The sequence below is a fragment of the Podarcis bocagei genome (assembly GCF_964188305.1).
Source record: "Podarcis bocagei genome assembly, chromosome: 12".
NCBI lineage: Eukaryota > Metazoa > Chordata > Lepidosauria > Squamata > Lacertidae > Podarcis > Podarcis bocagei.
The window spans coordinates 34,517,532-34,539,303 of record NC_138137.1 but is presented as its reverse complement, the minus strand read 5'-3'; the positions used below and the strand labels follow the sequence as shown (position 1 = coordinate 34,539,303).

The 21,772-nt window shown below is 40.5% G+C and overlaps 1 protein-coding gene across 1 annotated transcript; it reads right to left on the bottom strand.

Annotated features, from left to right (window-relative positions):
- Nucleotides 1–800: 800 nt before the first annotated feature.
- Nucleotides 801–21,438, bottom strand: KRIT1 (KRIT1 ankyrin repeat containing). The gene is made up of 17 exons (XM_081164024.1): nt 21,192–21,438; nt 19,268–19,384; nt 17,317–17,476; nt 15,805–15,897; nt 15,005–15,134; nt 14,464–14,707; nt 13,721–13,836; nt 12,097–12,240; nt 10,066–10,222; nt 9,240–9,347; nt 8,282–8,438; nt 6,914–7,065; nt 6,246–6,412; nt 5,846–5,933; nt 4,422–4,628; nt 3,784–3,900; nt 801–2,121 (listed from the first exon to the last, which is right to left on the bottom strand). The coding sequence occupies exons 2-17, from the start codon at nt 19,367–19,369 to the stop codon at nt 2,053–2,055; spliced, it is 2,211 nt and encodes a 736-aa protein (XP_081020150.1). The 5' UTR covers nt 19,370–19,384; nt 21,192–21,438; the 3' UTR covers nt 801–2,052.
- Nucleotides 21,439–21,772: the final 334 nt, after the last annotated feature.

The following is a 21,772-nucleotide window of genomic DNA, read 5'->3' as shown; positions in this document are numbered from 1 at the left end:
GAATACACAAGAGATATTGTAAATATCCATATATTTTCAGACAAGCCAACCCAAATATAATATAACAATGTATGGCTATATATTCAGTGGCACATTGAGATTAATTCCATGCTTTAGTCTGATTCCAGTCATTTAATGAGATACGTTTTTAAATCCTCCTCTCCCTTCCTAGTCTGACAATGTATATGTTGAAATAATAATAATAATAATAATAATAATAATAATAATAATAATAATAATAATAATAATAATAATAATAATAATAATAATTGTCTAGTAGCACCACATAGACCAACTAAGTTTGTTCTGGTATAAGCTTTCGTGTGCATGCACACTTCTTTAGATATACAGATCTGGGACAAAAGATGCTTTATATGAGGTCAGAATATTTATCTTCCGGAGTACTGTCAGAAAAGACACTGGCTAGCAGTGGCTTTCCAGGTCTTACGCAGGGATCCTTCACTTCACCTGTGACCCAATCCTTTTAACTAGAGATGCCAGGGACTGAACCTGGGACCTCCTGTATGGAAAATATGTTCTGTGCCACAGAACTATGGCCCCTCCACTCTGTTTGGATTACAACCAAAGATTTTACTCAGGCATGAAACAAATAGGAATGCCGTGAATGAAAATGGCAGGCTCAGAAGGATTCTTATGAAAGACTAGTTTTGTCGGAAATTGCCCAGATGAATACTAACAAAAGCATAGAAATGAACAGGCCTACTATCACTAATAATGGTTTAGTCAATCAGACTTTTTCTTTTCGTTTTAAATAAAAAACACACACTAATTTTCACAAGTCTTTGTACAAAGAATATATTATTTAAAAAACTGTACTTCATAAACATAACAATAAATTAGCAAAACAATTATTTCATAAGTATAAAAAAGCAACAAAGTACACAATACTTTAGATTTTATTCAACGAAGTTCTTCCTGCGGTGCAGCTAACTAAATTATGCTTAAAGAAGATACACTGAAATAAATGGACTTGAGTTAATCATGTCCATTTAGTTCAATGGATGGACTCTGTTTGACCAAGCTAGATCTAACCCCCTGACTCTTTCCATGCAATATTCTAAATATATAATAAGATGTTGTTTTTAATGAAATTAGGTTCTAAACAAAGGGGTAATAAAGAAAGTTTTTTGTTGTGTTGGCTTTTTTAAAAAATCAGGCTAGGGAAGTTGCTGGCTTTCTCTTCTGGCTACAGCTATTTGCACTGGATTGAATGCTGCTTTAGAGGTCCCCAGATCTTGTTACTTTTGGGGAGTTTAATTACAGTATAGCCACTTGTTACTAGGCTGACTACTAAAGGTTATTTTTAAAGTTTCACTACATTCCTCCAATTATGCTCTACTGAAATAGTTCACATGCCATGACAGAATAATGTAGTAAAACCTGCAAAGCAATCTTCTGTTCGGTAGCCGAGGTGCAAAATCTTATTTATTGCCCATTTTAAACAAGAATACAGTCGTACCTTGGAAGTTGAACGGAATCCATTCTGGAAGTCCGTTCAAATTCCAAAACGTTCAAAAACCAAAGCGTGGCTTCCGATTGGCTGCATGAAGATTCTGCGGCCAATCAGAAGCTATGGAAGCCCCGTCGGACGTTCGGCTTCCAAAAATAGTTCGCAAACCGGAGCAGTCACTTCCAGGTTTGCGGCATTCGGGAGCCAAAACGTTCAAAAACTAAGCTGTTCGAAAACCAAGGTACGGCTGTATAGACTTACAGTGCAGTCCTATGCAAGTTTACGCAGAAGTAAGTTCTATTGTGTCCAATGGGGCTTACATCCTATTGTGTTTTCAACTGCTGTTGGTTATATGCACATTTTTTCTTGATGCATGTTATGGTTTTTAAAATAAACCCCCCAACATTATTATAAAAATAACAGATATATTCTATTTTACAAATAAACAAATAAACTCCTGTATGAAGTCCAATAGAGAGCATATTTCATCCTGTACAATTCATATACATGCAAGGCTTTTATTTACAGAAACAAAAAAATGTGCTTAATGTAGCTAATTGCATAATCATTCTCCATTTATTTCAGTTACTTCTTTCACTGGGAACCAGCTGGCTGCTTAATTTCATCAGCAATTTTACAACAAGTCCCGCCTGCAAACAGAAAAAACAAATCAGGGTCATATGACGTATTCTATCTAGTACTTTGTGAGTGGAAGCCCACTTGTGCAAGTGGGCATCCCTGCCCCTCTTCCCCACGCCAGTTCTCTGCATCCCAAAAAAACTGCTGGAGGATAGGATACTTTCGGAAAATTCCTGGGATGTGGCATGGGAGCTGCAGTGAGAAGAACTCAAAGGATTGTTTTCGGAATTGCAGCCTTAAATGCTCAGTGCAAAGTCAGAACTTCATGTTTTATGTTACTTTTTAGAGCTGGAAGTAATTATTTTTATTGGGCTGCATCCAATGTTGTGAGCAGGTCTGTTTGTATGAGGCGGCTTATTTGTCAGCATCTCCACCCTCCACTTACCCTCTTGAGAAACCTGGGGAGTGGCTGGGGAAACCCAGCCAGATGGGTGGGGTATAAATAAGAAAATTATTATTACTATTATTACCTCTCATGAAGGTCAAGGAACCTAGGACATCATGGGAGTGGGGAATTGCCAAAAACTGGGCAGAAGCAGCTTGTGCAACCTATGCACCTTCTAATTTGGGATACCTCCCTGTTCTATCTAGCGAATTCTTCTGACTATTTGTGAAAGAACTCATGTCTCTTTGACCTTTACCCTTTTTATAGGAGACACCAGAATCACAGCTTAATTTAATGTAGTATAACCTTCATTTAAATATGATGAAAAACCTTAACCTTAGTCCACAGTGCAGGTGGAAAGAATAACTTTAGTTCAGAAATCTGCTTTTATAAAATATTAGTCAAATCAGCCTCCCCCAATCTGGTGCCCTCTCAATGTTTTGGACTACAATTGCCATCCTCCCCTGCTGGCCTGGGATGATGGAAGCTGTAGCCCATGACATCTGAAGGGCACCAGGTTCAGGAAAATGGCCCAAGCTATATTGTGAGACAAGGATAAATAACATTAACAAATAGAGATAACTGCTTGTTAGTGTTGAAAATGTATGCTCTGTGGACTATAAAGAGTGTGAATTAGTTCCAAGCACAGATTTTTAGGGCTCTATGGCAGACATTGAATTTTTTTAAACAGCTGAGTAGTGTTACTTGTTCATCTGCCTAAATCAAACTATTGTGCAGAACTACTGTGTTTCTTTAAACTAATGGTAGTCCAATCAACAGTATTCTTCTCCAATATTAGGTAAAGATAAAGGACCCCTGGACAGTTAAGTCCAGTCAAAGGTCACTATGGGGTATGGCACTCATCTTGTTTTCAGGCTGAGGGAGCCAACGTTTGTCCACAGACAGATTTCTGGGTCTTGTGGCCAGCATAACTAAACTGCTACTGGCAGAGGAACGTGATGAGGGCCAGAGTGCATGGAAATGCCGTTTACCTTCCTGCCACCTATTTATCTACTTGTGCTGGTATGCTTTCAAACTGCTAGGTTGGCAGAAGCTGAGACAGAGCAACGGGAGCTCACCCTATTGTGTGGATTTGAACTGCCAACCTTCTGATCAGCAAGCCCAAGAGACTCAAGTGGTGTAGACCACAGCGCCACCCGCGTCCCCTCTCCAAAACTAACAGCAATCGATATCTGTCCGAAAATGTAATTGTTAGGCATGCACAGCACCAGCGGAAAAATTGGGGAGTGGGGAGGTAAGGAATGTGTGAAATCAGTAGTTTGCTTACCTGCTTGGTATGGACTATAAAGCTCATTTTGTTTTCCAGACTATGTATTTGAAAACAGCTGTCTCCATCTCCCAGCTGCCACATAAAGCAACCATATCTTAAAGATATGAGCAATGCCTGTCAATATAAAGGAAACAAGCTGAAAAGCCAACATTATCTATAAATTTGACACTAAATAAAAGTGCTTTCCTCAGTAAGCTACATATGTGCTCACTGTCTGACATATTCTGTTCTGAAATACAAAAAAATGAAATACTACTATGTTAAATAGAATAACAATATTATTGACCAAATAAAAAAATTCCTTCCTGTAGCACCTTAAAGACCAACTAAGTTAGTTCTTGGTATAAGCTTTCGTGTGCATGCACACTTCTTCAGATACACTTCTTCAGTGTGTATCTGAAGAAGTGTGCATGCACACGAAAGCTTATACCAAGAACTAACTTAGTTGGTCTTTAAGGTGCTACAGGAAGGAATTTTTTTATTTGGACTATGGCAGACCAACACGGCTACCCATCTGTAACTGGAACCATGGAAGGCACCAATATTATTGACATATACTGTATGAAATATGCACACTTTATGCTTTATGCTCACAGATAGTGTTAAGACTCAAAACTGAAAAACAAAGACTGTACCTTTGTTTCCATATTGAGAAGGTGCAATCCTTTGACATTTACACCTACATACACTCTGATGACTTTATGATTGCTTGAGCTTGCTTTTGTGAATACTTGTCCTGTGAAAAAAGCAGCCCCATAGGTAGGAATCTCCCAGCAGGTCTGCAAAAACATGCGCTGCAGGTGATGCATCTCTTTACTAACGCCTTCACTGGTACTGAGATTCTGCAAATACAAGTTGACATACCCACAAAAGTTGAGATTTTAACTTCCACAGTCATACCCCATGTTACGGACGCTTCAGGTTACGTGTTTTTTGGTTGCGGACCGTGGGAAACCTGGAAGTACAGTGGTACCTCGGGTTAAGTACTTAAATCGTTCCGGAGGTCCGTTCTTAACCTGGAACTGTTCTTAACCTGAAGCACCACTTTAGCTAATGGGGCTTCCTGCCGCCGCTGCGCTGCTGGAGCACAATTTCTGTTCTCATCCTGAAGCAAAGTTCTTAACCTGAGGTAATATTTCTGGGTTAGCGGAGTCTGTAACCTGAAGCGTATGTAACCTGAAGCGCATGTAACCCAAGGTACCACTGTACTGGAACAGGTTACTTCCAGGTTTCGCTGCTCGTGCCTGCACAGAAGCGCTAAATCACCTGCACAGGTGCGGCGCTTCAGGATGCAAACGCTGCGGGTTGCAGACGTGCCTCCGCCACGGATTATGTCCGTAACCCGAGGTTCCATTGTATTTGGATCCAGATTCTTTGCACAGGGTGAAATGACAGAAATACTTTGCTTAAGGATACTTTGATATGATTACATATGAATACATACAAGATGGAAAGAAATTCATAACCATGCTGTTGACTTCAATAAGAATTTTTTTTTTTTTTGTGGGGGCAGGGGAGATCAGGAAGTTAAATTTCATTTAGCATTTCTGCTAAACCTGGGTTCATGGTTTGATTCTCCAAAATAATCCAGTACCCCTTAGTTTGTTTGGACAGAAACAAACCCTAGCCCAGGTTCAAACATAGTGCTATGCCAAACCATAGCTCAGTTCCTCAGCAGCATATTACCAGTGGAGAGGAAGCAATGGATTCATATTACACCAGAGCTTATTTTAACAATAGTTTAATGTGGCACGCAAAGCTGGTCACCGATAGCAATGACTCAAAAATTAGCCGTTAGACCTCTTGGTTGGCATTTTATTTTTGTTGCCCTAACATTTCCAGAAAATAAAGGACATTTTAAATTATTAATGGTGAGAGTCAATTTTACTGTATATAGCCAAAGGCCTTTACAATGAACAACAGAGAATAAAAGGAAAACTTTCATCTAAAATCACACAACGTAACCTGTAGCAGTTTACAATATAAAAAGAAATTAACAACATTAAAATTTACGATTGGCGTGCTTTCAGGTTTTCTGACATGTTGCTCAATATTGTACCTTGTATTCATGAAGTATTCGATTTGTCCAGTGAGGTGCCTTGCTTTTTAATTTGGTGATTGGCACTATAGATTTTAAGTTTTCTTCACTGTAAATAAAAACCAAACACGTTTAACCACTTTTATAATATTGAACAGATAAAAAACAAAATCTGTTTGCTCTTTTATCAACAGTTCATGCATGCAAATAGGCTATAATGCACATTATAGCATTCTGATGATCCATCTTGCTGCTCAGGTGATTGGTTAAGTCACCTTTAACTGTATTGGTTATCTATGTAGAAGCGAGGGAGCCCAGAATCAGCCAACATCTCCAATCATGAAGTAGTCTTTTAGACTCTCTTATTTGAATATCTTCATTTTAAAACAATAAGCATATCAATATTTTAAAATCCACTCACTTTAGGAAGCCTTGCTTGTGCTTTTTACTTTCATAATGTCCATAGACTATTTGCAGCAGCAGACTTGCAAGTGTTATCAGCTTGGCATCAGGTGACGTATAGAAACCCTTTAATAAATTGTACCTGGCCTCATCAAATAGGATAAGAATAGCCAGTGGATCCTCAATCTATAGCATAGAAAATAAAATGTGTCTATATTAAAATTTTAAACATCATTAGTTCTTACTTGCTCAGTAGCAAAGCAATTAATGTAGTTATTTAAATTTTAAGATCAAGTCGGTTATTTAAAACAAAATAAATTTAAAATGTTTAAAAGCTTGAACATTAAAAATGCTACATCACAACTTAGATCTAGCCGCCCACTTAACAACAACAACAACCTGCCCATCTGGCTGGGTTTCCCCAGCCACTCTTATTTATCATAAATAGCCTTCAGATGCTGTTGGGACTACAGATCCCATCACTCCCAGCCAGCATGGTCAGCAGTTGGGGATGATGGGATTTGTAGTCCAGCAAAATATGAAGAGCATCACGTTGGCTTCCCTTGGCCAAGCTGTATTATCTGGAGAATTCAGAAGAACAAACTAAGTGAAATCATTATACTGGACTCTGTCTAGAGATTCAGGCGTTGATCCTGAAATTGATATAGCAGAACATAAAAAGCCAACCTTTTTTTCAAGCTCTAAAGGAAGTCTTACATCCCTCCTCAGGAAAAGCTGTGGGGTTTCCCTTTGAGGATCCAAGTTTGTCAGTTCAGTGAGTATTTCCGTCCAGTCGCGAACGTGCTGCAGAGGCTTGTGATACGGTTTCAGCTGGAGATCTATACAAAAAAAGCTCTTTAATATAAATAAATGCAAACAAGACAATGTCTCAGTGTGCGTATCAAGTATGTGTGAATGCTGTACAGTACCGAGTATGTTTTGAAAGAAGGCAGGATTATAAAAGCAAAATGTCATAAATAGCAATGTTAGATATTTCCTATTGTCCTTTGGCAACTGTTGAAGTTCTTTCAACAATCTTACATGGATTCCCCCTGCAGTTGATATTTGTACTGGACTTGAATGGCACGCACACACGTTTTTATACGTGTGATTGCTCTACATGTGTCTTTATTGTATTGTATTGCTTTGGGATGTCTCTTGTTACAGTGGTACCTCGGGTTACAGACGCTTCAGGTTACATGATTTCAGGCTGTGCACTGCGCCGAACCCGGAAGTACCGGAACGGGTTACTTCCGGGTTTCTGTGCTCGTGCAGAAGCGCTGAATCATGACCCACGCGTGCGCAGACACAGCGCTGCGGGTTGCAAACGTGCCTCCCGCACGGATCACGTTCACAACCCGAGGTTCCACTGTATTTATGAAGCACATAAAACAACAAGTCAACTGAATATGCATGGTACTGTCAGCATCTTTCCCAACCATGCAAATGCAATGTGGTCTACACCAGTTAGCAGTGTCCTAGAAAAATGGATGCACTTAACAAAAAGTGCAAAAGTCAGCTTTTTGTCAGAAAAGACAGAAACACGAAGAGCTCAGTCCTTTTGTCAGCTTCAGCTAATATACCAGCTACAATCGGAGCTAGAGGCATCGTTTGCTACTGGTGTACAGGTGAACTATTTAAACTATTATAATGCATTATACTTGGATCTGTCTTTAAAAGTAGTTTTGAAACTACAGCTGGTCCAAAAGTTGGGCTGCAAGATTATTAACTTTGACTGGAAGTTCTGATCTTGTTATGCCACTGCTTTGTCAGCTGCACAGGCTCCCACTTGAGTTTCTGGATCCAATTTAAAGTTCTGTTCGTAAACTTTGAAGCTCTTAAAGGCTTGGGAGCAGGTCACGTGAACGACTGCTTTCTTCAGAACCTCTCCAGAGATCCTGCTTCAAACGAGGAGGGTGGCTGCTAGGGAGAGAGGAAGGACAACCTCCGGCGCATGGGCCAAATTAGGCCTGGAAGGGCCCCTATTTTTTGCCTGAAAAACTGTTCTTCCCCATCCACCCCACACCAGATGTCATCAAGATACCAATTACTTACTAAGATTTTCAGAACAGATCCAGATAGTGAAATACTGTTGTGTCTCTTGAGAAAGACGCATTCCTTCCATTATCTGTTGCACAGTGGTGTTGTTTCCATGTTTCAACTCCACAGAGCGGTATGACCCATCCATTCGATAAATTCGTACCTTCTCATACTAGAGGAAATAAATGAAAACAGGAAATACTGAAACCTTGCCTGGTCCTGGTAGCAAGCCAAAATTTGTGGGTGCCAGTACCTTGCCCCCTCCAGTGGAAAAAGGGGCAATATTGGTGTCTAAGCATCCCTGAAATGAGACACATGGTCAAGGATAATCCACTTCTCCAGGTACAAGCTTAGGAGAAGGGGTCAGAGGTCCCTTGTGTCAAGCTCTGCTTCCGAGGCCCATTGCAGTACAGATGACATAGGGGAGCTCATTCAAATGGCATGCTGAACTGCAATTTCGAGACTTGCACTATTGCAAGTTGTTCTGTTGCACAAGAATTTATTCATTATAGAAAGTCCATTAAATAACTCTGGGAAGAAAATATTTGAGAAGGTCTGTGGTGTTAACAAATTGGGTTAAAATGGAAATAATAAATTCTACTCAGCAGCATCTTATGTTTATGGGCTTGCCATAACACCATGTCACTACATATGAGATAAATGTAAGTTGCAGAGGGATTATGCTGTGCAGGTTGGTGATGAGGTCAAAGCAAAGCTAGCAAAGCTTGCCCCTGCCACTATACCCATACAGCCTCAACCTCACCAGCGTCCTGCCCCATCATGGTAAAGGATGCATCTATCAGGAATGCGTCTATCTATGGCACTGCCCCACCACACCGACTGCTCCTGGATTAATGCTTCCATTTGCTTTTTATTAATATATATACATTGGTTTTTAACAAATACAATAACCAGTAAACACTTCCTTTTGCTCTTAAGGACCTTTTCTAAAATCTGAAAGGTCATTGCATACTTGTTTGTTTGCAGCCTCTTTCAGCAAGTTAGCGGTTTTTGCCCACTCATTTTGTTTGTTCTCTTCACAGACATTCAGTGGGGTTCTTCCTTGTTGATCAGTGATGTGCTACAAACAGAAACAATACGAGATTTAAAACACAGCTTTCTAAATGCAACATAGCAACCTGTCTTATGCTGTGTTAGGCCACTGGTCCACCTGGCTCAGCACTGCTTACACAATGATTGGCAGGGGCCATCCAGTGTTTCAGACACAAGCCTTTCTTTCAAAGGCTTTCAAAAACCCTGGGACCTTTTGCATGCAAATCGTGTGCTCCACAATTAAGCTACAGCCCCTCAAGTTAAGGCTGCAACAACATCCACCACCCCCTTCTTGGAAAGTACCCTTCACTTATCAGCTGGCATGACTTCACTTCTGAACTGTGTTTTCCAATCCTACCACCAAATAACAGAATCATGCCCATGATTAGGAAATGAAGGTTTAAAAGCACTTCCAGATGCAGTGTTCTGTGGGGTGTTCAATGCTCTAAATTAGAGAGCACCACTTGTCTTAAACATTTTCAGGGTACTGTTCAAAGTGCTGACCATGGTGCCAATTCTTCTTAGCACAAACTGCAATGATAGGAATTACTTATTTGCAATAGGAATTACTTCTCTGAAGTATTTACTGTTGTGTTTCCTGCTCCACAATACTGTCATTCCTTGGACTGACTTCAAGAAACATCTTAATTGTTTTTATTCTTTTGCAAATGGAAGTATGAGCCACTGTTCAAAAGCAGAATTTAATTTTATAAGAAACCATGATTGAAATTACAAATACACCTTACTCTATCAATTTCTGGATGGTTTAGGAGAATCTGTACAATTTCGGCATGCCCACCCCCAGCAGCAAAGTGAAGAGGCGAGCTGAGCTGTCCATTGAGCAAGTTTGGATTGCATTTTCCTTTCTCTAACAACATTCGAGTAGCTTCAACTTTACCATACCTACAGAGAGAACAAATACAAATAAAGGTAAGCTTGCATATGGTCTATGAAATGGTTCCAAAGACACATGTAAGAAACTGCACTTACTTGTTAATTATTTTAGTTCAGTCTAAGTGTCTGAAACACTACCAGCATTCTGGAATGAATTCATGCCCCACAAAAATAATTAGTATTTGCAATTTAATGAAATTCACTTAGTTGTGGGAGAAGTTACTATTCTAAAATAAATAATTCAATTCAATTTTTTCAATTAATCTAAGACTATATGAGGGTTTCCCCCCCAAAATTTTTACATCCATTTTTAAATTAGCAACTGCTAAGTACATAAGGGGACGCGGGTGGGGAGGGGACGCGGGTGGCGCTGTGGGTAAAAGCCTCAGCGCCTAGGGCTTGCCGATCGAAAGGTCGGCGGTTCGAATCCCCGCGGCGGGGTGCGCTCCTGCTGCTCGGTCCCAGCGCCTGCCAACCTAGCAGTTCGAAAGCACCCCTGGGTGCAAGTAGATAAATAGGTACCGCTTACCAGCGGGAAGGTAAACGGCGTTCCGTGTGCTGCGCTGGCTCGCCAGATGCAGCTTTGTCACGCTGGCCACGTGACCCGGAAGTGTCTCCGGACAGCGCTGGCCCACGGCCTATAGAGTGAGATGGGCGCACAAACCCCAGAGTCTGTCAAGACTGGCCCGTTCGGGCAGGGGTACCTTTACCTTTACCTTTAAGTACATTTTTTGCAGAAAGCCTTTCTTACAGCAGTGGTGCTTTTCATTAAAGCTGGCCCTAGCCACTTAACTGGATTGCCAGTTTCTATAGCATATGCAAAGTTACCACGAAGTCTGGGTTACCTTTGAGCTGCCAGAACCCACTTTCACACTGACCCAATTTGCACCTAATACTAAGCCAAAAGCCATAGCTTAGCACAAATGAACAAACATGGGTACTCAGAAGAGGAAACGGGGCCACTTTGCTCCTTCCCTGGTCTTGCTGCTGTAGCACTACTTGCAACTAAGTTATGGTTTGGCATATATCTGAATCTGCACCTAAAGTATGGTTTAGCTTATGTCTGAATCTGGACTTGTGGTTTCTCCTGCTCCTACTAAACCACAAGTTATAACCAAGGTGTGTTCTGGCTGTAGTTCATATAGGAGAAACAAACAACCCTGGGTTTGGACATAATACTAAGCCAAACAATAGCTTAGCCGTGGGTAGTCCAACAGTGGCAGGCCTGGGGGAAGAATCTGACAGTCTCAGCCTTCACTCGTTCATGCTAAACCATGGTTTGGCTTAACATTACATGCAAGCTGGGCAACTGATGTGCAATAATTATTCGAAATTAGCAAAATGCCCATCTTTTTGATGGGGGCAGTCTATGTGCATGCAGGGAAGACTTCTGAGGGACAGTGATACATCAAACTGCGCTTTTCCATGAGTTTCAGTGGAATCTAGGCCTTCCACTATAGGAAATGGAGAGTGGCTTTGTTCCCACCATAAAGTTTCCTCAAGTTCAGCCTGATTAATATATATGGGGTAAATGGCAGCCGTTCAGTTACATCTGAAAAAAATAACTGCAATTCATTTCAGTGGGGGTCCTATGATCCTAGCATCTGCAGTGAGCTTCACATTTTGCCCTTTTCCAAGTCTGTGTTAGACTACAGATGGTTTACTTTGCCCTCTAAAGCTCAGAGACACAGAGAAGTGAGCAAATCCTGAGCTGTGGAGCCACACCCTTCACCCATATAGCTGCATTCTATTTCTCAGCTACGTTTGAGCATGACAAAAGCTTGAACACACAGACACACACATAAGCATGAAGACACAAACAGATGGTTTTAATTATGAACAATTCCCTGTTTTGGACTTCAATGCAAGAGTACTCTGCTCACCAGCATGCGTAATGGATGGGTGCCCAATGATCACTGTCCAGCTGGTTGACTGAAAAGTTTTCATTGAGAAGTTGACTCAATAACTCAGAATCTCCTTCACAAGCACTGCGATGAAGAGGGAAATCATCAACCCACTGACGTTCCCTGTGGGGTGGGGAGGGAATTAAGATATGATATTTCAGTCATGTTATACAACTGCTTCATCGAAAGCATCCTGTTGCTTTGATCTAAAGAGAAAAGGCACGAGGCAGTAAAGGAGTTGGTTTTCCTCCCACTAATGCAATGCGGGGTGGGGGTGGGGCTGCATTTAAAACCTATTTCTACTTTACGGTCTTAGTACACTGATGGGATATTTCACTTTTAAGAGCCAACACACTTTGAGGGGAAGTTAAAAGGCTTCTCATAGCTTTGACTGTGGTCATTGCCACTACCCTCTCTGGCAAGGGACCTGAGGTCATTACAGAACTTATGCAAACTTACTTTAAGTGACTGTTACATACCCCGAGTATCTAAGAAAAATTGGCAAATTCTGAATGCGCCCACCTCGGTATCGGAACTGCAAATGTCAATAAACCAAATGAAAATGGGGAAAACACCAGGGCCAGATGGACTTACTGCAGTTTATTATAAAAAGTTTCAGGATGCACTTATAGAACCACTTAAGGACACCATTAACAGATTTTTGGTGATGGGAGTAGTTCCAGCTTCACGGAGACATTCATTCATTACTTTAATCCCCAAACAAGACAGCAACTTAAAAAAGACCAAAAATTACAGACCTATTTCATTATTGAATTACAACTACAAACTATTTGCTACGATATTGGCTAATAGATTGAAAAGGACATTGACTGAGTCAGTCCACAGATACCAGGCCAGGTTTTTACCAGACTGACAAATGAAAGAGAATATAAGAAATGTATTTAATTTAATAGAGTACTTGGAAGTAAGAAATGAAAAACAGGCTGCACTAATATTTCTAGATGCGGAAATAATTTATAATGAATTGGAAAAAAATGTTTAAAACTTTGTTGGAAATAACCCAGATAATTGCTTTCCCCCCCTAAAAAAATGTTTAGGTGTACTCTCATTTTAACTCAGGAAAATCACCATTTTATAGTTCAAACTGGGGAAAATAAATACAGTAAATGGACAAAAGTACAAAGATTCACAAAATGTTTAGGGATATGCGTACCCATGTACCCCCAGAAAAAAACACTGACCCAGGCAGAAATTCCTAGGTGTCAGAAAAGGTTATTTATGTATGCAACAACTGCGGACCATGTTTTGTTAGCCCAAAAATGGAAAGTCCAACTAAAGAGGACTGGCAACTTAAGCTGACAGAATGTGCAGAACTTGCAGATTAAACACAAATGTTTTAGTTTGAAATGTAAAATTGAAAGCTTATTAAAAATTATTACTAAAAAAAAAGAACTGATGCAAACTTACGAAGGAGGATACTCTACTGAACATAATGGGACTTACTTATGAGTAAACATATTTAGGATTGCCCTGATCCACTCTGGAAGCAATAATGCCTATACAGTTTTTAAATAAATAAAAAAGGGTTTGGACTTCAGGGAGCAATTCTTTTATAAAGAAATGAATAAAAATAGCACAGTACTTGTCTTCCATGACACTGCTCATGCTGCGTTGCCACTTTTCACGTTTTGGAATCTGTATTTTTGAATAGTCTGGGGCTCCAAGTCCAAAGTATGGATTTATAACCACTTTGTCGACCTGGAAATACCATATAATGAAGAAAAAGAAAAAGGCTCAAAGTACACCCTAATGAACATTAAAAATCTAACACTCTTACCGTATATACTCAAGTATAAGCCGACTTTTTCAACACATTTTTTATACTCGAGTGAGGTGGGCGGCAGCGGCGGAGGGACGAGCAGCCCAAAAGGAGCCCTTTCGGGCTGCTTGTTCTTCCTCCTCCGCTGTTGCCACCACCAGGTTTATGGTGTGGTGAACCGGCTTATACACAAGTCAATAAGTTGTCCCAGTTTTTTGTGCTAAAATTACCGTATTTTTTGCTCTATAAGACTCACTTTTTCCCTCCTAAAAAGTAAGGGGAAATGTGTGTGCGTCTTATGGAGCGAATGTAGGCTGCGCGGCTATCCCAGAAGCCAGAAGAGCAAGAGGGATCGCTGCTTTCACTGCGCAGTGATCCCTCTTGCTGTTCTGGCTTCTGAGATTCAGAATATTTTTTTTCTTGTTTTCCTCCTCCAAAAACTAGGTGCGTCTTGTGGTCTGGTGCGTCTTATAGAGCGAAAAATACGGTAGGTGCCTCGGCTTATATTCGGGTTGGCTTATACTCAAGTATATACGGTAAATTAATAATGATCTCCTCTTACTTACCCTATTGGTATATTGAAGATCTGAGCCAAATAAAGGGTTGTAGATGCACATGTCTGCCTTCTCAAGTGCCAGCATTTTACTCTTGATTTCCAATGCTGTGTATCCCATATGAAGTGAGCTCTCTGTCTGCCCAGGTTCAACAGCATAAGCAGGGTTTGTGACATTTGTTTTAATCCGCTCCAAGGGAGATGGTCTGAATAAAGCGGGGATTGAATGGGATTGTGAATGCCGCTCTTCTAACCACCTGCAGAACACAACGGGCAAAAACTTTTTAGCATTGTTGCTTTTATTGAAGATTAGCAAATAATTAGCACAGCATAACGTAAACACATACCCATAGTAAGTAAGCCGTTAGAGAGATACACTGATACAAACACTTAAGAACAAGTGCTTAGGACCTGCAACTTTTTTTAAAAAAGTAAAACATGATCTGTCTTGAAATATTATGGTATGTAAAATGTTAAGAATACTTTAAAATATTTAATTATTTAGTGTCATTTTCTTTTTATAGACTCAAGGAGTTCTGTTAAAAATGTCTTACTTATCCAAGTAAATTAACATTCTAGCTGTAACTGTAGCAAAGTGAGTACTGGATTCACTGCAGACCCTCATGATGTCTTGTAAGCAGTAGAAAACTGGACATCCAGGACTGTAGGCATATTTTGTATTATCTACAAAGGAGAAGATACTTTTTAAAACAAAAAGGCTGAACAAATCTCGTTTATTCTATTACGCAATTTTGGCCTGGTAACATTACATTTTGTTCTTATATTCCTATGCCCCACAAATTAAATTCCCAAGGCTGCATGGACATCTCATTATTACATTCATCAAAGTACATTATTTTGTTTCTGGAAAAATGCATTTTTCTCCCAATATAAGTTGCAGTGTAACCCTGTTGAATGATGTTCCGAGAGCATTACGGCCTCAATTCTATTCCCACTTACCTGAGAGTAATCCCCACTGAATTCAATGACACTTGCATCTGTGAATACATGCATAGGATTGCACAGATGGGCACAAACTGAATATAATTTGCGATTTAATCAGCAGCAAGCAACTCTGAGGCCTGACAAACACCAGTGCCTGATGCAGCTTGCCACAATCCTTTCTCTCCCTTTCCCGCTCCTCAACTGATTATCCTCTCTCATCCTCATAAAATGTTTTCCCCCTTTCATTTTGAAAAAGAAGTTCCATTTCTTAAATGCATTCAAGCGTAGCCCTGAGTGGAGCTGGTTGGTGTGAAATCGTAGGATTGTGCGATTCACGTACATTTTAAAGGAAATGATATTAACATTTGCTAATTATGTGCAGCTTTAATGTTAACATTTTAATTTTTACCTTTGACTACTGTTGGTACAACAAAAAGGGATGCATCCTTGCCTGCCTTCTCGCCATCAAGAGGGAAAGTCTTCATTAACAGAACTCGTTTTCCTGTATACAATAATAATCCTTTAATTAAATGGCTGAAATTATCCTCCTGTTTCGCATCTGTCTTTCTTGACAGCACGCACTGGTCCCACTGTTCTGGATTGGAGATTCTGGGGTACTATCAGCCCTGGCAATTCTCCTGAAATCTCAAGCTGTTGCTGTGACCAAGATTAACGTTCACTAGTTTTGGCTGTTATCAATCAAGATCTGGCATTGATGGCATAATAGCCAGGCGACTGTGATCCATGCAGTGGGCTGATCCAACTAAATTATACTCAGTATAGGACTCATTGAAATTAAATGGACCTAAGTTAGCCATGCTCATTCATTTTAATAGGCAGGATTCAACTAAACTGTTGCATGCATGGGACTTACTCCCCCCCCCATGGCCCTAAAATCTGCTCTGGAGGGTTGGAGAAAACCCCAGAACAGGTTTAGAAGGTTGGGGGGGGGAGAGGGAGGGAGGGAAAGTCCCACTGCTTGAGATGACTTAGTTTCCTGCACACATATTCCACTGAGTGATACATTGAATTCTATCCCCATAGGTGCATTATGAGTACAACTAACATTGGATTTAACCCTTTGTTAATTGTTAGGCTACAATAGCACACTCTATATGGGGCTGCCTTTGAAGATGGCTTGGAAGCTTCAATTAGTGCAGCCACCCATTTGATTAAGTTTTCCTCTGTTCTTTCCAGGTGTGATTTAAAGCTCCATGTTTAAGCACCCTGGTGTGTTTTTTTTGCTTCAGAATTTGCCCTGCAAAAACCCACTCTTTAAAGCTGAATTGCAGCAAGTATCAATCTGTGGAAAACCCGAACTGACATTTGCTCCAATTCAGCTTTAAAATAGTGGGTTTTGAGGCAAGGGGAACCACACTCGGACATGGAGCAAGCATTAAAGTGTGGATCTCTGCCTGGAAAGAGTTGGTTAAAGGTAAGTGTGGATAAGCCCTAAGAGGAGGGAACTAGAGGGAGCTCATTACACCTGGAATATAACAACTGCAGTGACACCCAGTTAGTTTCAAGGCACAGTATAAAGTAGTGATTTTAACTTTAAAATGACCTAGGCTCCAGTTGACTGAGTAAGCACCCTTTTCTGTACCTGTCTCCCCATATTGGGGAGACTTCAAATGAGTGCTTGCTCCAACTTTCACTTCTTTCTAAGAATAGATTGGCATAGACAAGGAGCAGGCTTTTCCAATACCAGAGCTCTTCTTTCAGAACCTCTCCTTTAGCTGGATAAGAACTTTATTAACTTTGAAAAATAAGTAAAAATCTTCATATTATGACAAGCATTATGCAGAATAATGATTGTTGTTTTAGCTATACTGACTGTCATTGGTTATCAAGCAGAAAATAAATGGGGTTAGGGAGACTGACCTGGTTATTTATTTTAGAAAGCAGAAACAGCCATCCTTACCTTTAATACCTTGATTTCCTGGCGAAATTGGTTTGGTGGTTTCTAGTATATAATCCAAGATCTTTTGGGATATATCACCACCTCCCTGAATTTTAGTTTCCAACAACATTTTTCTTCTTTTTTTCTTGTGTCCTTCGATGGGAACTTCAAGCAACAAAATCTGATGAAAATCATGGTAAACATTAGTTAATACAAAGATCTGTATTTTGAAAGAATAATAGCACTGTCTAAACAGAGGCTTCCCTTGCACTCATATACTTAGAATGAGATATACCAATGTGCAAGCTTTACTTTTTAGGCAATGCCATGTTGGTATGAGATGTAGATAATGGTAAAAAAAAATGTTTAGGCTCATGATGCATTTTTTTTTTTGTATTCAAAATACTGTAAGGTCCATTTCTGCATTGAATTTCCTGAATAAAAAGAAATATCAGGAAGCTTAAAAAAAATCTGTACAGTATTTAAATTGTGTCTCCAAACAAGATCCTTTATGGATGTACCACAGAATTACCTGCTGCTATTTTGGAAATAAAAAGGGATAAATAGGTACCGCTCCGGCGGGGAGGTAAACGGCATTTCTGTGCACTGCTCTGGTTCGCCAGAAGCGGCTTAGTCATACTGGCCACATGACCCGGAAGCTGTACGCCAATAAAGCGAGATGAGTGCCGCAACTCCAGAGTCGGCTATGACTGGACCAAATGGTCAGGGGTCCCTTTACCTTTACCTTTACTTTGGAAATACAGTATTATTTCATTATTCTTTGACCACATGCATTTCAATAACATAATTTTGTTTTTTGTATTATTAAGTCAATTCTTATTCTGATGCAAATTCATGCATTTGCTTAAGCTTTTGAATTTCAAAATCCCTCTGTACAAAATGAAAATGTCCACAATCACAATTAACATGCTATTGCATTCATTGAATGGCTATTTAATAAATAAAGCATTAAGAGAGACTGGTGAAAATTCAAAATATGAGGAATTGAATGAAATTATTCTGTAAAATAAGCCCATACCTTCTTAATGTTGAAAGAGAACTGGGAGAAAGGAAATTTGCTCTGCGTATTTCGAGACATTTACTCTAGACTAGTTGATTATCTTAAATGTGCTGTGGCAAGCTTTCACCTTGTGTGCTTCCCCCTCTCCCCTTCTCCTATGCAGCTGGGGCAGAGATGTTTGCAAGCTTTTGCTTTTGTGGTTGGTTAACTGTGGTTTGTTATGTTGCCTGGATCAACAAACTCAGTTAACTATAACTCTGTTGAGCATAACATGAATGTTGACTGTGTGAATGCCACATAATTTGCTCTGTGATAATCTTTTATTGGTAACAATTTTGCTAGCTTGGCTAAACACATAACAACAAAATAGAATTTAAGCAATATTACTACACATCCTTCTGTTAGGGTGTTTTGTAACTGCATCACTTCCCCACAATATTCTGAGGAGTATCTCTGAGATATTAAGCAGCAGTATGATCTAGCTGTACATTGTGGTTATTGTAACAATTGAGAAATATTTAATAGCAACTTACATGGTGACAGAATCACCCTGCACCCATCATATGATGGCATTAAAAGGCAAAAGTGAAATGATGAAATGGGGCTATGAGGAACTATTTTCTTACGCAGAAGATACGTTACTATAGGAAATTCAATCACTAACGTCAGATTACTTCCTGAGTTTCTGTCTGTACCTAGGACTAGGATGTTATTCTCACTGATGCTACACCTTAATTTATACTGTACGTTCTTTTAAATGTATTCATGGGAGAAGGGTTAGTGTTTTGTTTCAATTATGTATTTTGTGTTTTTATTTTTATGTTGTGAGCCACCCTGTGATCCTTGGATGAAGGGCAGTATACAAATTTTAACAACAACAATTTCCTACAATAAAAAACCCTCCCATTTAATGCATTTTCAACACCTCCTAACAAATAATAATGATTTTACCTCATATGATTTAGCACGATATTCACGAGAATTCAGGCTTGCAGCGTTCTTTGGACGGATTACAGCTACGTATGCTTCAGTTATTACCTCTGGGTTGCCCATGGTTTGTTAATATATCTATTTTAGTGAAAAAATAATCAGAAACCAAAGATTTTATCTGAGAAAACAAGTTTTTTTAAAAGGAAACAACCACCACATGTTTTCCCCAATTTAAAGTATGCTAGTAATTTTCTTTCTCTCCCTCTCTATCCTCCCTGAATAAAGAAAGGAAATCTTCATTTTGCTTTGAGCATTTTGAGGACTGTTCTGAAAATTCAAAATAATTTAGAATGAAGCCACTGCTTAAATATTAGAAGCATGAAATTTGTAAAGATTGTATGGTGACAAACAGTTCAATCCACAGCCCATTTAAACTGAGCATTAATCCTAAACAGAGAAACTTTGGGCACAGTCACCACTAGCCACTTGGCAAAACCAAGCAGCTGCCCGCAGCCCATAGATAATCCAAACATATCCCTAATTCACCTTCTGGGTCTTTATGAGATTAGTAATAAAGGAGGATTAAGGACTGGGAAAGTCAGCAAAATGAATCCTATTGCAGGAGCAAGGATCTTATGGGAGAGGCAGCATTGAAAATGTATTGTTTGGGGTTGGCCTATGACAATACTGTGCTCATGGGCAAGGGACAAGATGCTGCCTCCTTCCTGTTCCATATACAGAAGCAGACTGAACTGCCAGTTGATTGTTGCTTCAACATGGATAGCATCTTCTACAGCACTTAGTAGCAGGCTAGTTTAGGAAGGCTAGAATAGCCAGTGCAACATGCACAGCTCTGTCCTCCAACAGAAGGAAATGTGGAATGGGTAAGGGAAAACAGCTAAAGGAGTGCCCACCCACTTATGTCCCAGCACCTGCCACCTAAGGCAGTCACCTTGTTCTGCCTAATGGTAGGACCGGCCCTGAGAAAAACAAATGCATAGCTCCATCCCAGATTCCCACATACATACATATCTGGCCATACCCTATATGTTAATTATTCTGAGATAATTACCATGCCTTGATTTCATGTCACTCCATTAGTAAGAATGTGCTAAAAATATAATCAAATCTAATCCTTTTATCACCTTAATAGTGAATACAACATATGTCTGATATTCAGAATTGCTCTGTGAAATAATGCCAGTCCTGGTCCCATGTTCAGAATCATTACTTTGGAATAATAATAATTATAGATAATAATTTTATTTTTTATACCGCACCCCATCTGGCTGGGTTTCCCCAGCTACTCTGGGCAGCTTACAGCACATATAAAAACACAGTAAAACATCAAACATTAAAAAGTTCCCAAAATAATAATAATTCTGATGCCAGTGGAAGCCATACATTGTCAAGAACCATTTAACTTCCTCAGTTATGAGTTGGACAGACTGGTAACGGCTGAGTAAGTGCCACCAACCTGTGCATGTTTGTTTTTAAGTGAATGATATTATTGCATTCATCAGACTCCAATGGTAAAAGATTTGCAGACTGACACCCCTGTTAAACTGCTGCAGCAAAATAAATAAATGGGCATTGTGGTACATTAAAAGATTTGTTGTGCCATAAGCTTCCACAGACTATAACCCACAAAAATTTATAGTGCAATAAATCTCCCAATCTGTTAAACTGCCCAATAAACCCTAATTTCCCTGTCCTTTAGACTCCCAAGTAGATCAGCTTTGCTTCGACGGTACCACTTTAAGGCTGCGGGTTCCCATATTTGAATAAATAGCTCAACCTAAGAAAAGAACAACAATAAAAAAACAAAGATTTCCTGAGTATCAGGGTCAAGTCCAGCTTTTCATCCTGGGCGGGCTGCTTTCCTATGTGCAAGAAGCATTTTGTTTCCTCCCGCAGGAGAGCATTCCCACAGGCAGTCCCTCACCTGCAACCTGGCCCCGGTGCAGCAGGGGTCCTTTACCACGGAACGCAGCCGGTGGCTCTCAAGATTCCTCGCAGGCGAGGGTACTTGATTCCGATGCAGATGCGCGCAGCAGTGCTGTCGTTTTCTGAGAGCGGACGAATCTGAGGCAGAGAGAATTACTTAGGCGCGGGGGAAGAAGGAGACGCCGCCGACTCCGAATTGTGGAGCGTCGACGACTTTTGTGTGTGGGGGGGGGAGCCTTGCTTTCCCTTACCGCCGCGCAGCCTTGAAAGGGGTCTCTTCCTCCGGGGAGTAAGATGCGCATCGCCCTCCCCCCTGCCCCACCCCGGGGTTCCTCTCTCGCTCTTCTCCGGGGCTCCGCCCAGCTTCCCTCCCCCGTGAGCCGGCAGCAGATCCGCTTCCCGTGCGGCTCCGAGCGCCGATGAGGTTCCGGGTCGGAGGCCCGACCGCTTGTTGCCGCCGCTGTGTTGTTGGCCGCCGGAGGAGGAGGAGCAGCAGTACCAGCAGCAGCAGCCTCGGCTTTCTCCCTTCTCCTCCTCCTCCTTCTTCGTGTGGAGATGCCGCAGCTGCCACGAGATGCC

What these genes read in the sequence shown, in the direction of transcription:
- KRIT1 (XM_081164024.1), bottom strand. Translation starts at nt 19,369, where the DNA reads ATGGGCAACCCAGAGGTAATAACTGAAGCATACGTAGCTGTAATCCGT. An exon ending in ATCGTGCTAAATCATATGAG is followed by an intron (nt 17,477 to 19,267) that starts GTAAAATCATTA and finishes GATTTTCATCAG; the next exon opens with ATTTTGTTGCTTGAAGTTCC. An exon ending in CCCATCCATTACGCATGCTG is followed by an intron (nt 10,223 to 12,096) that starts GTGAGCAGAGTA and finishes TTCTCTCTGTAG; the next exon opens with GTATGGTAAAGTTGAAGCTA.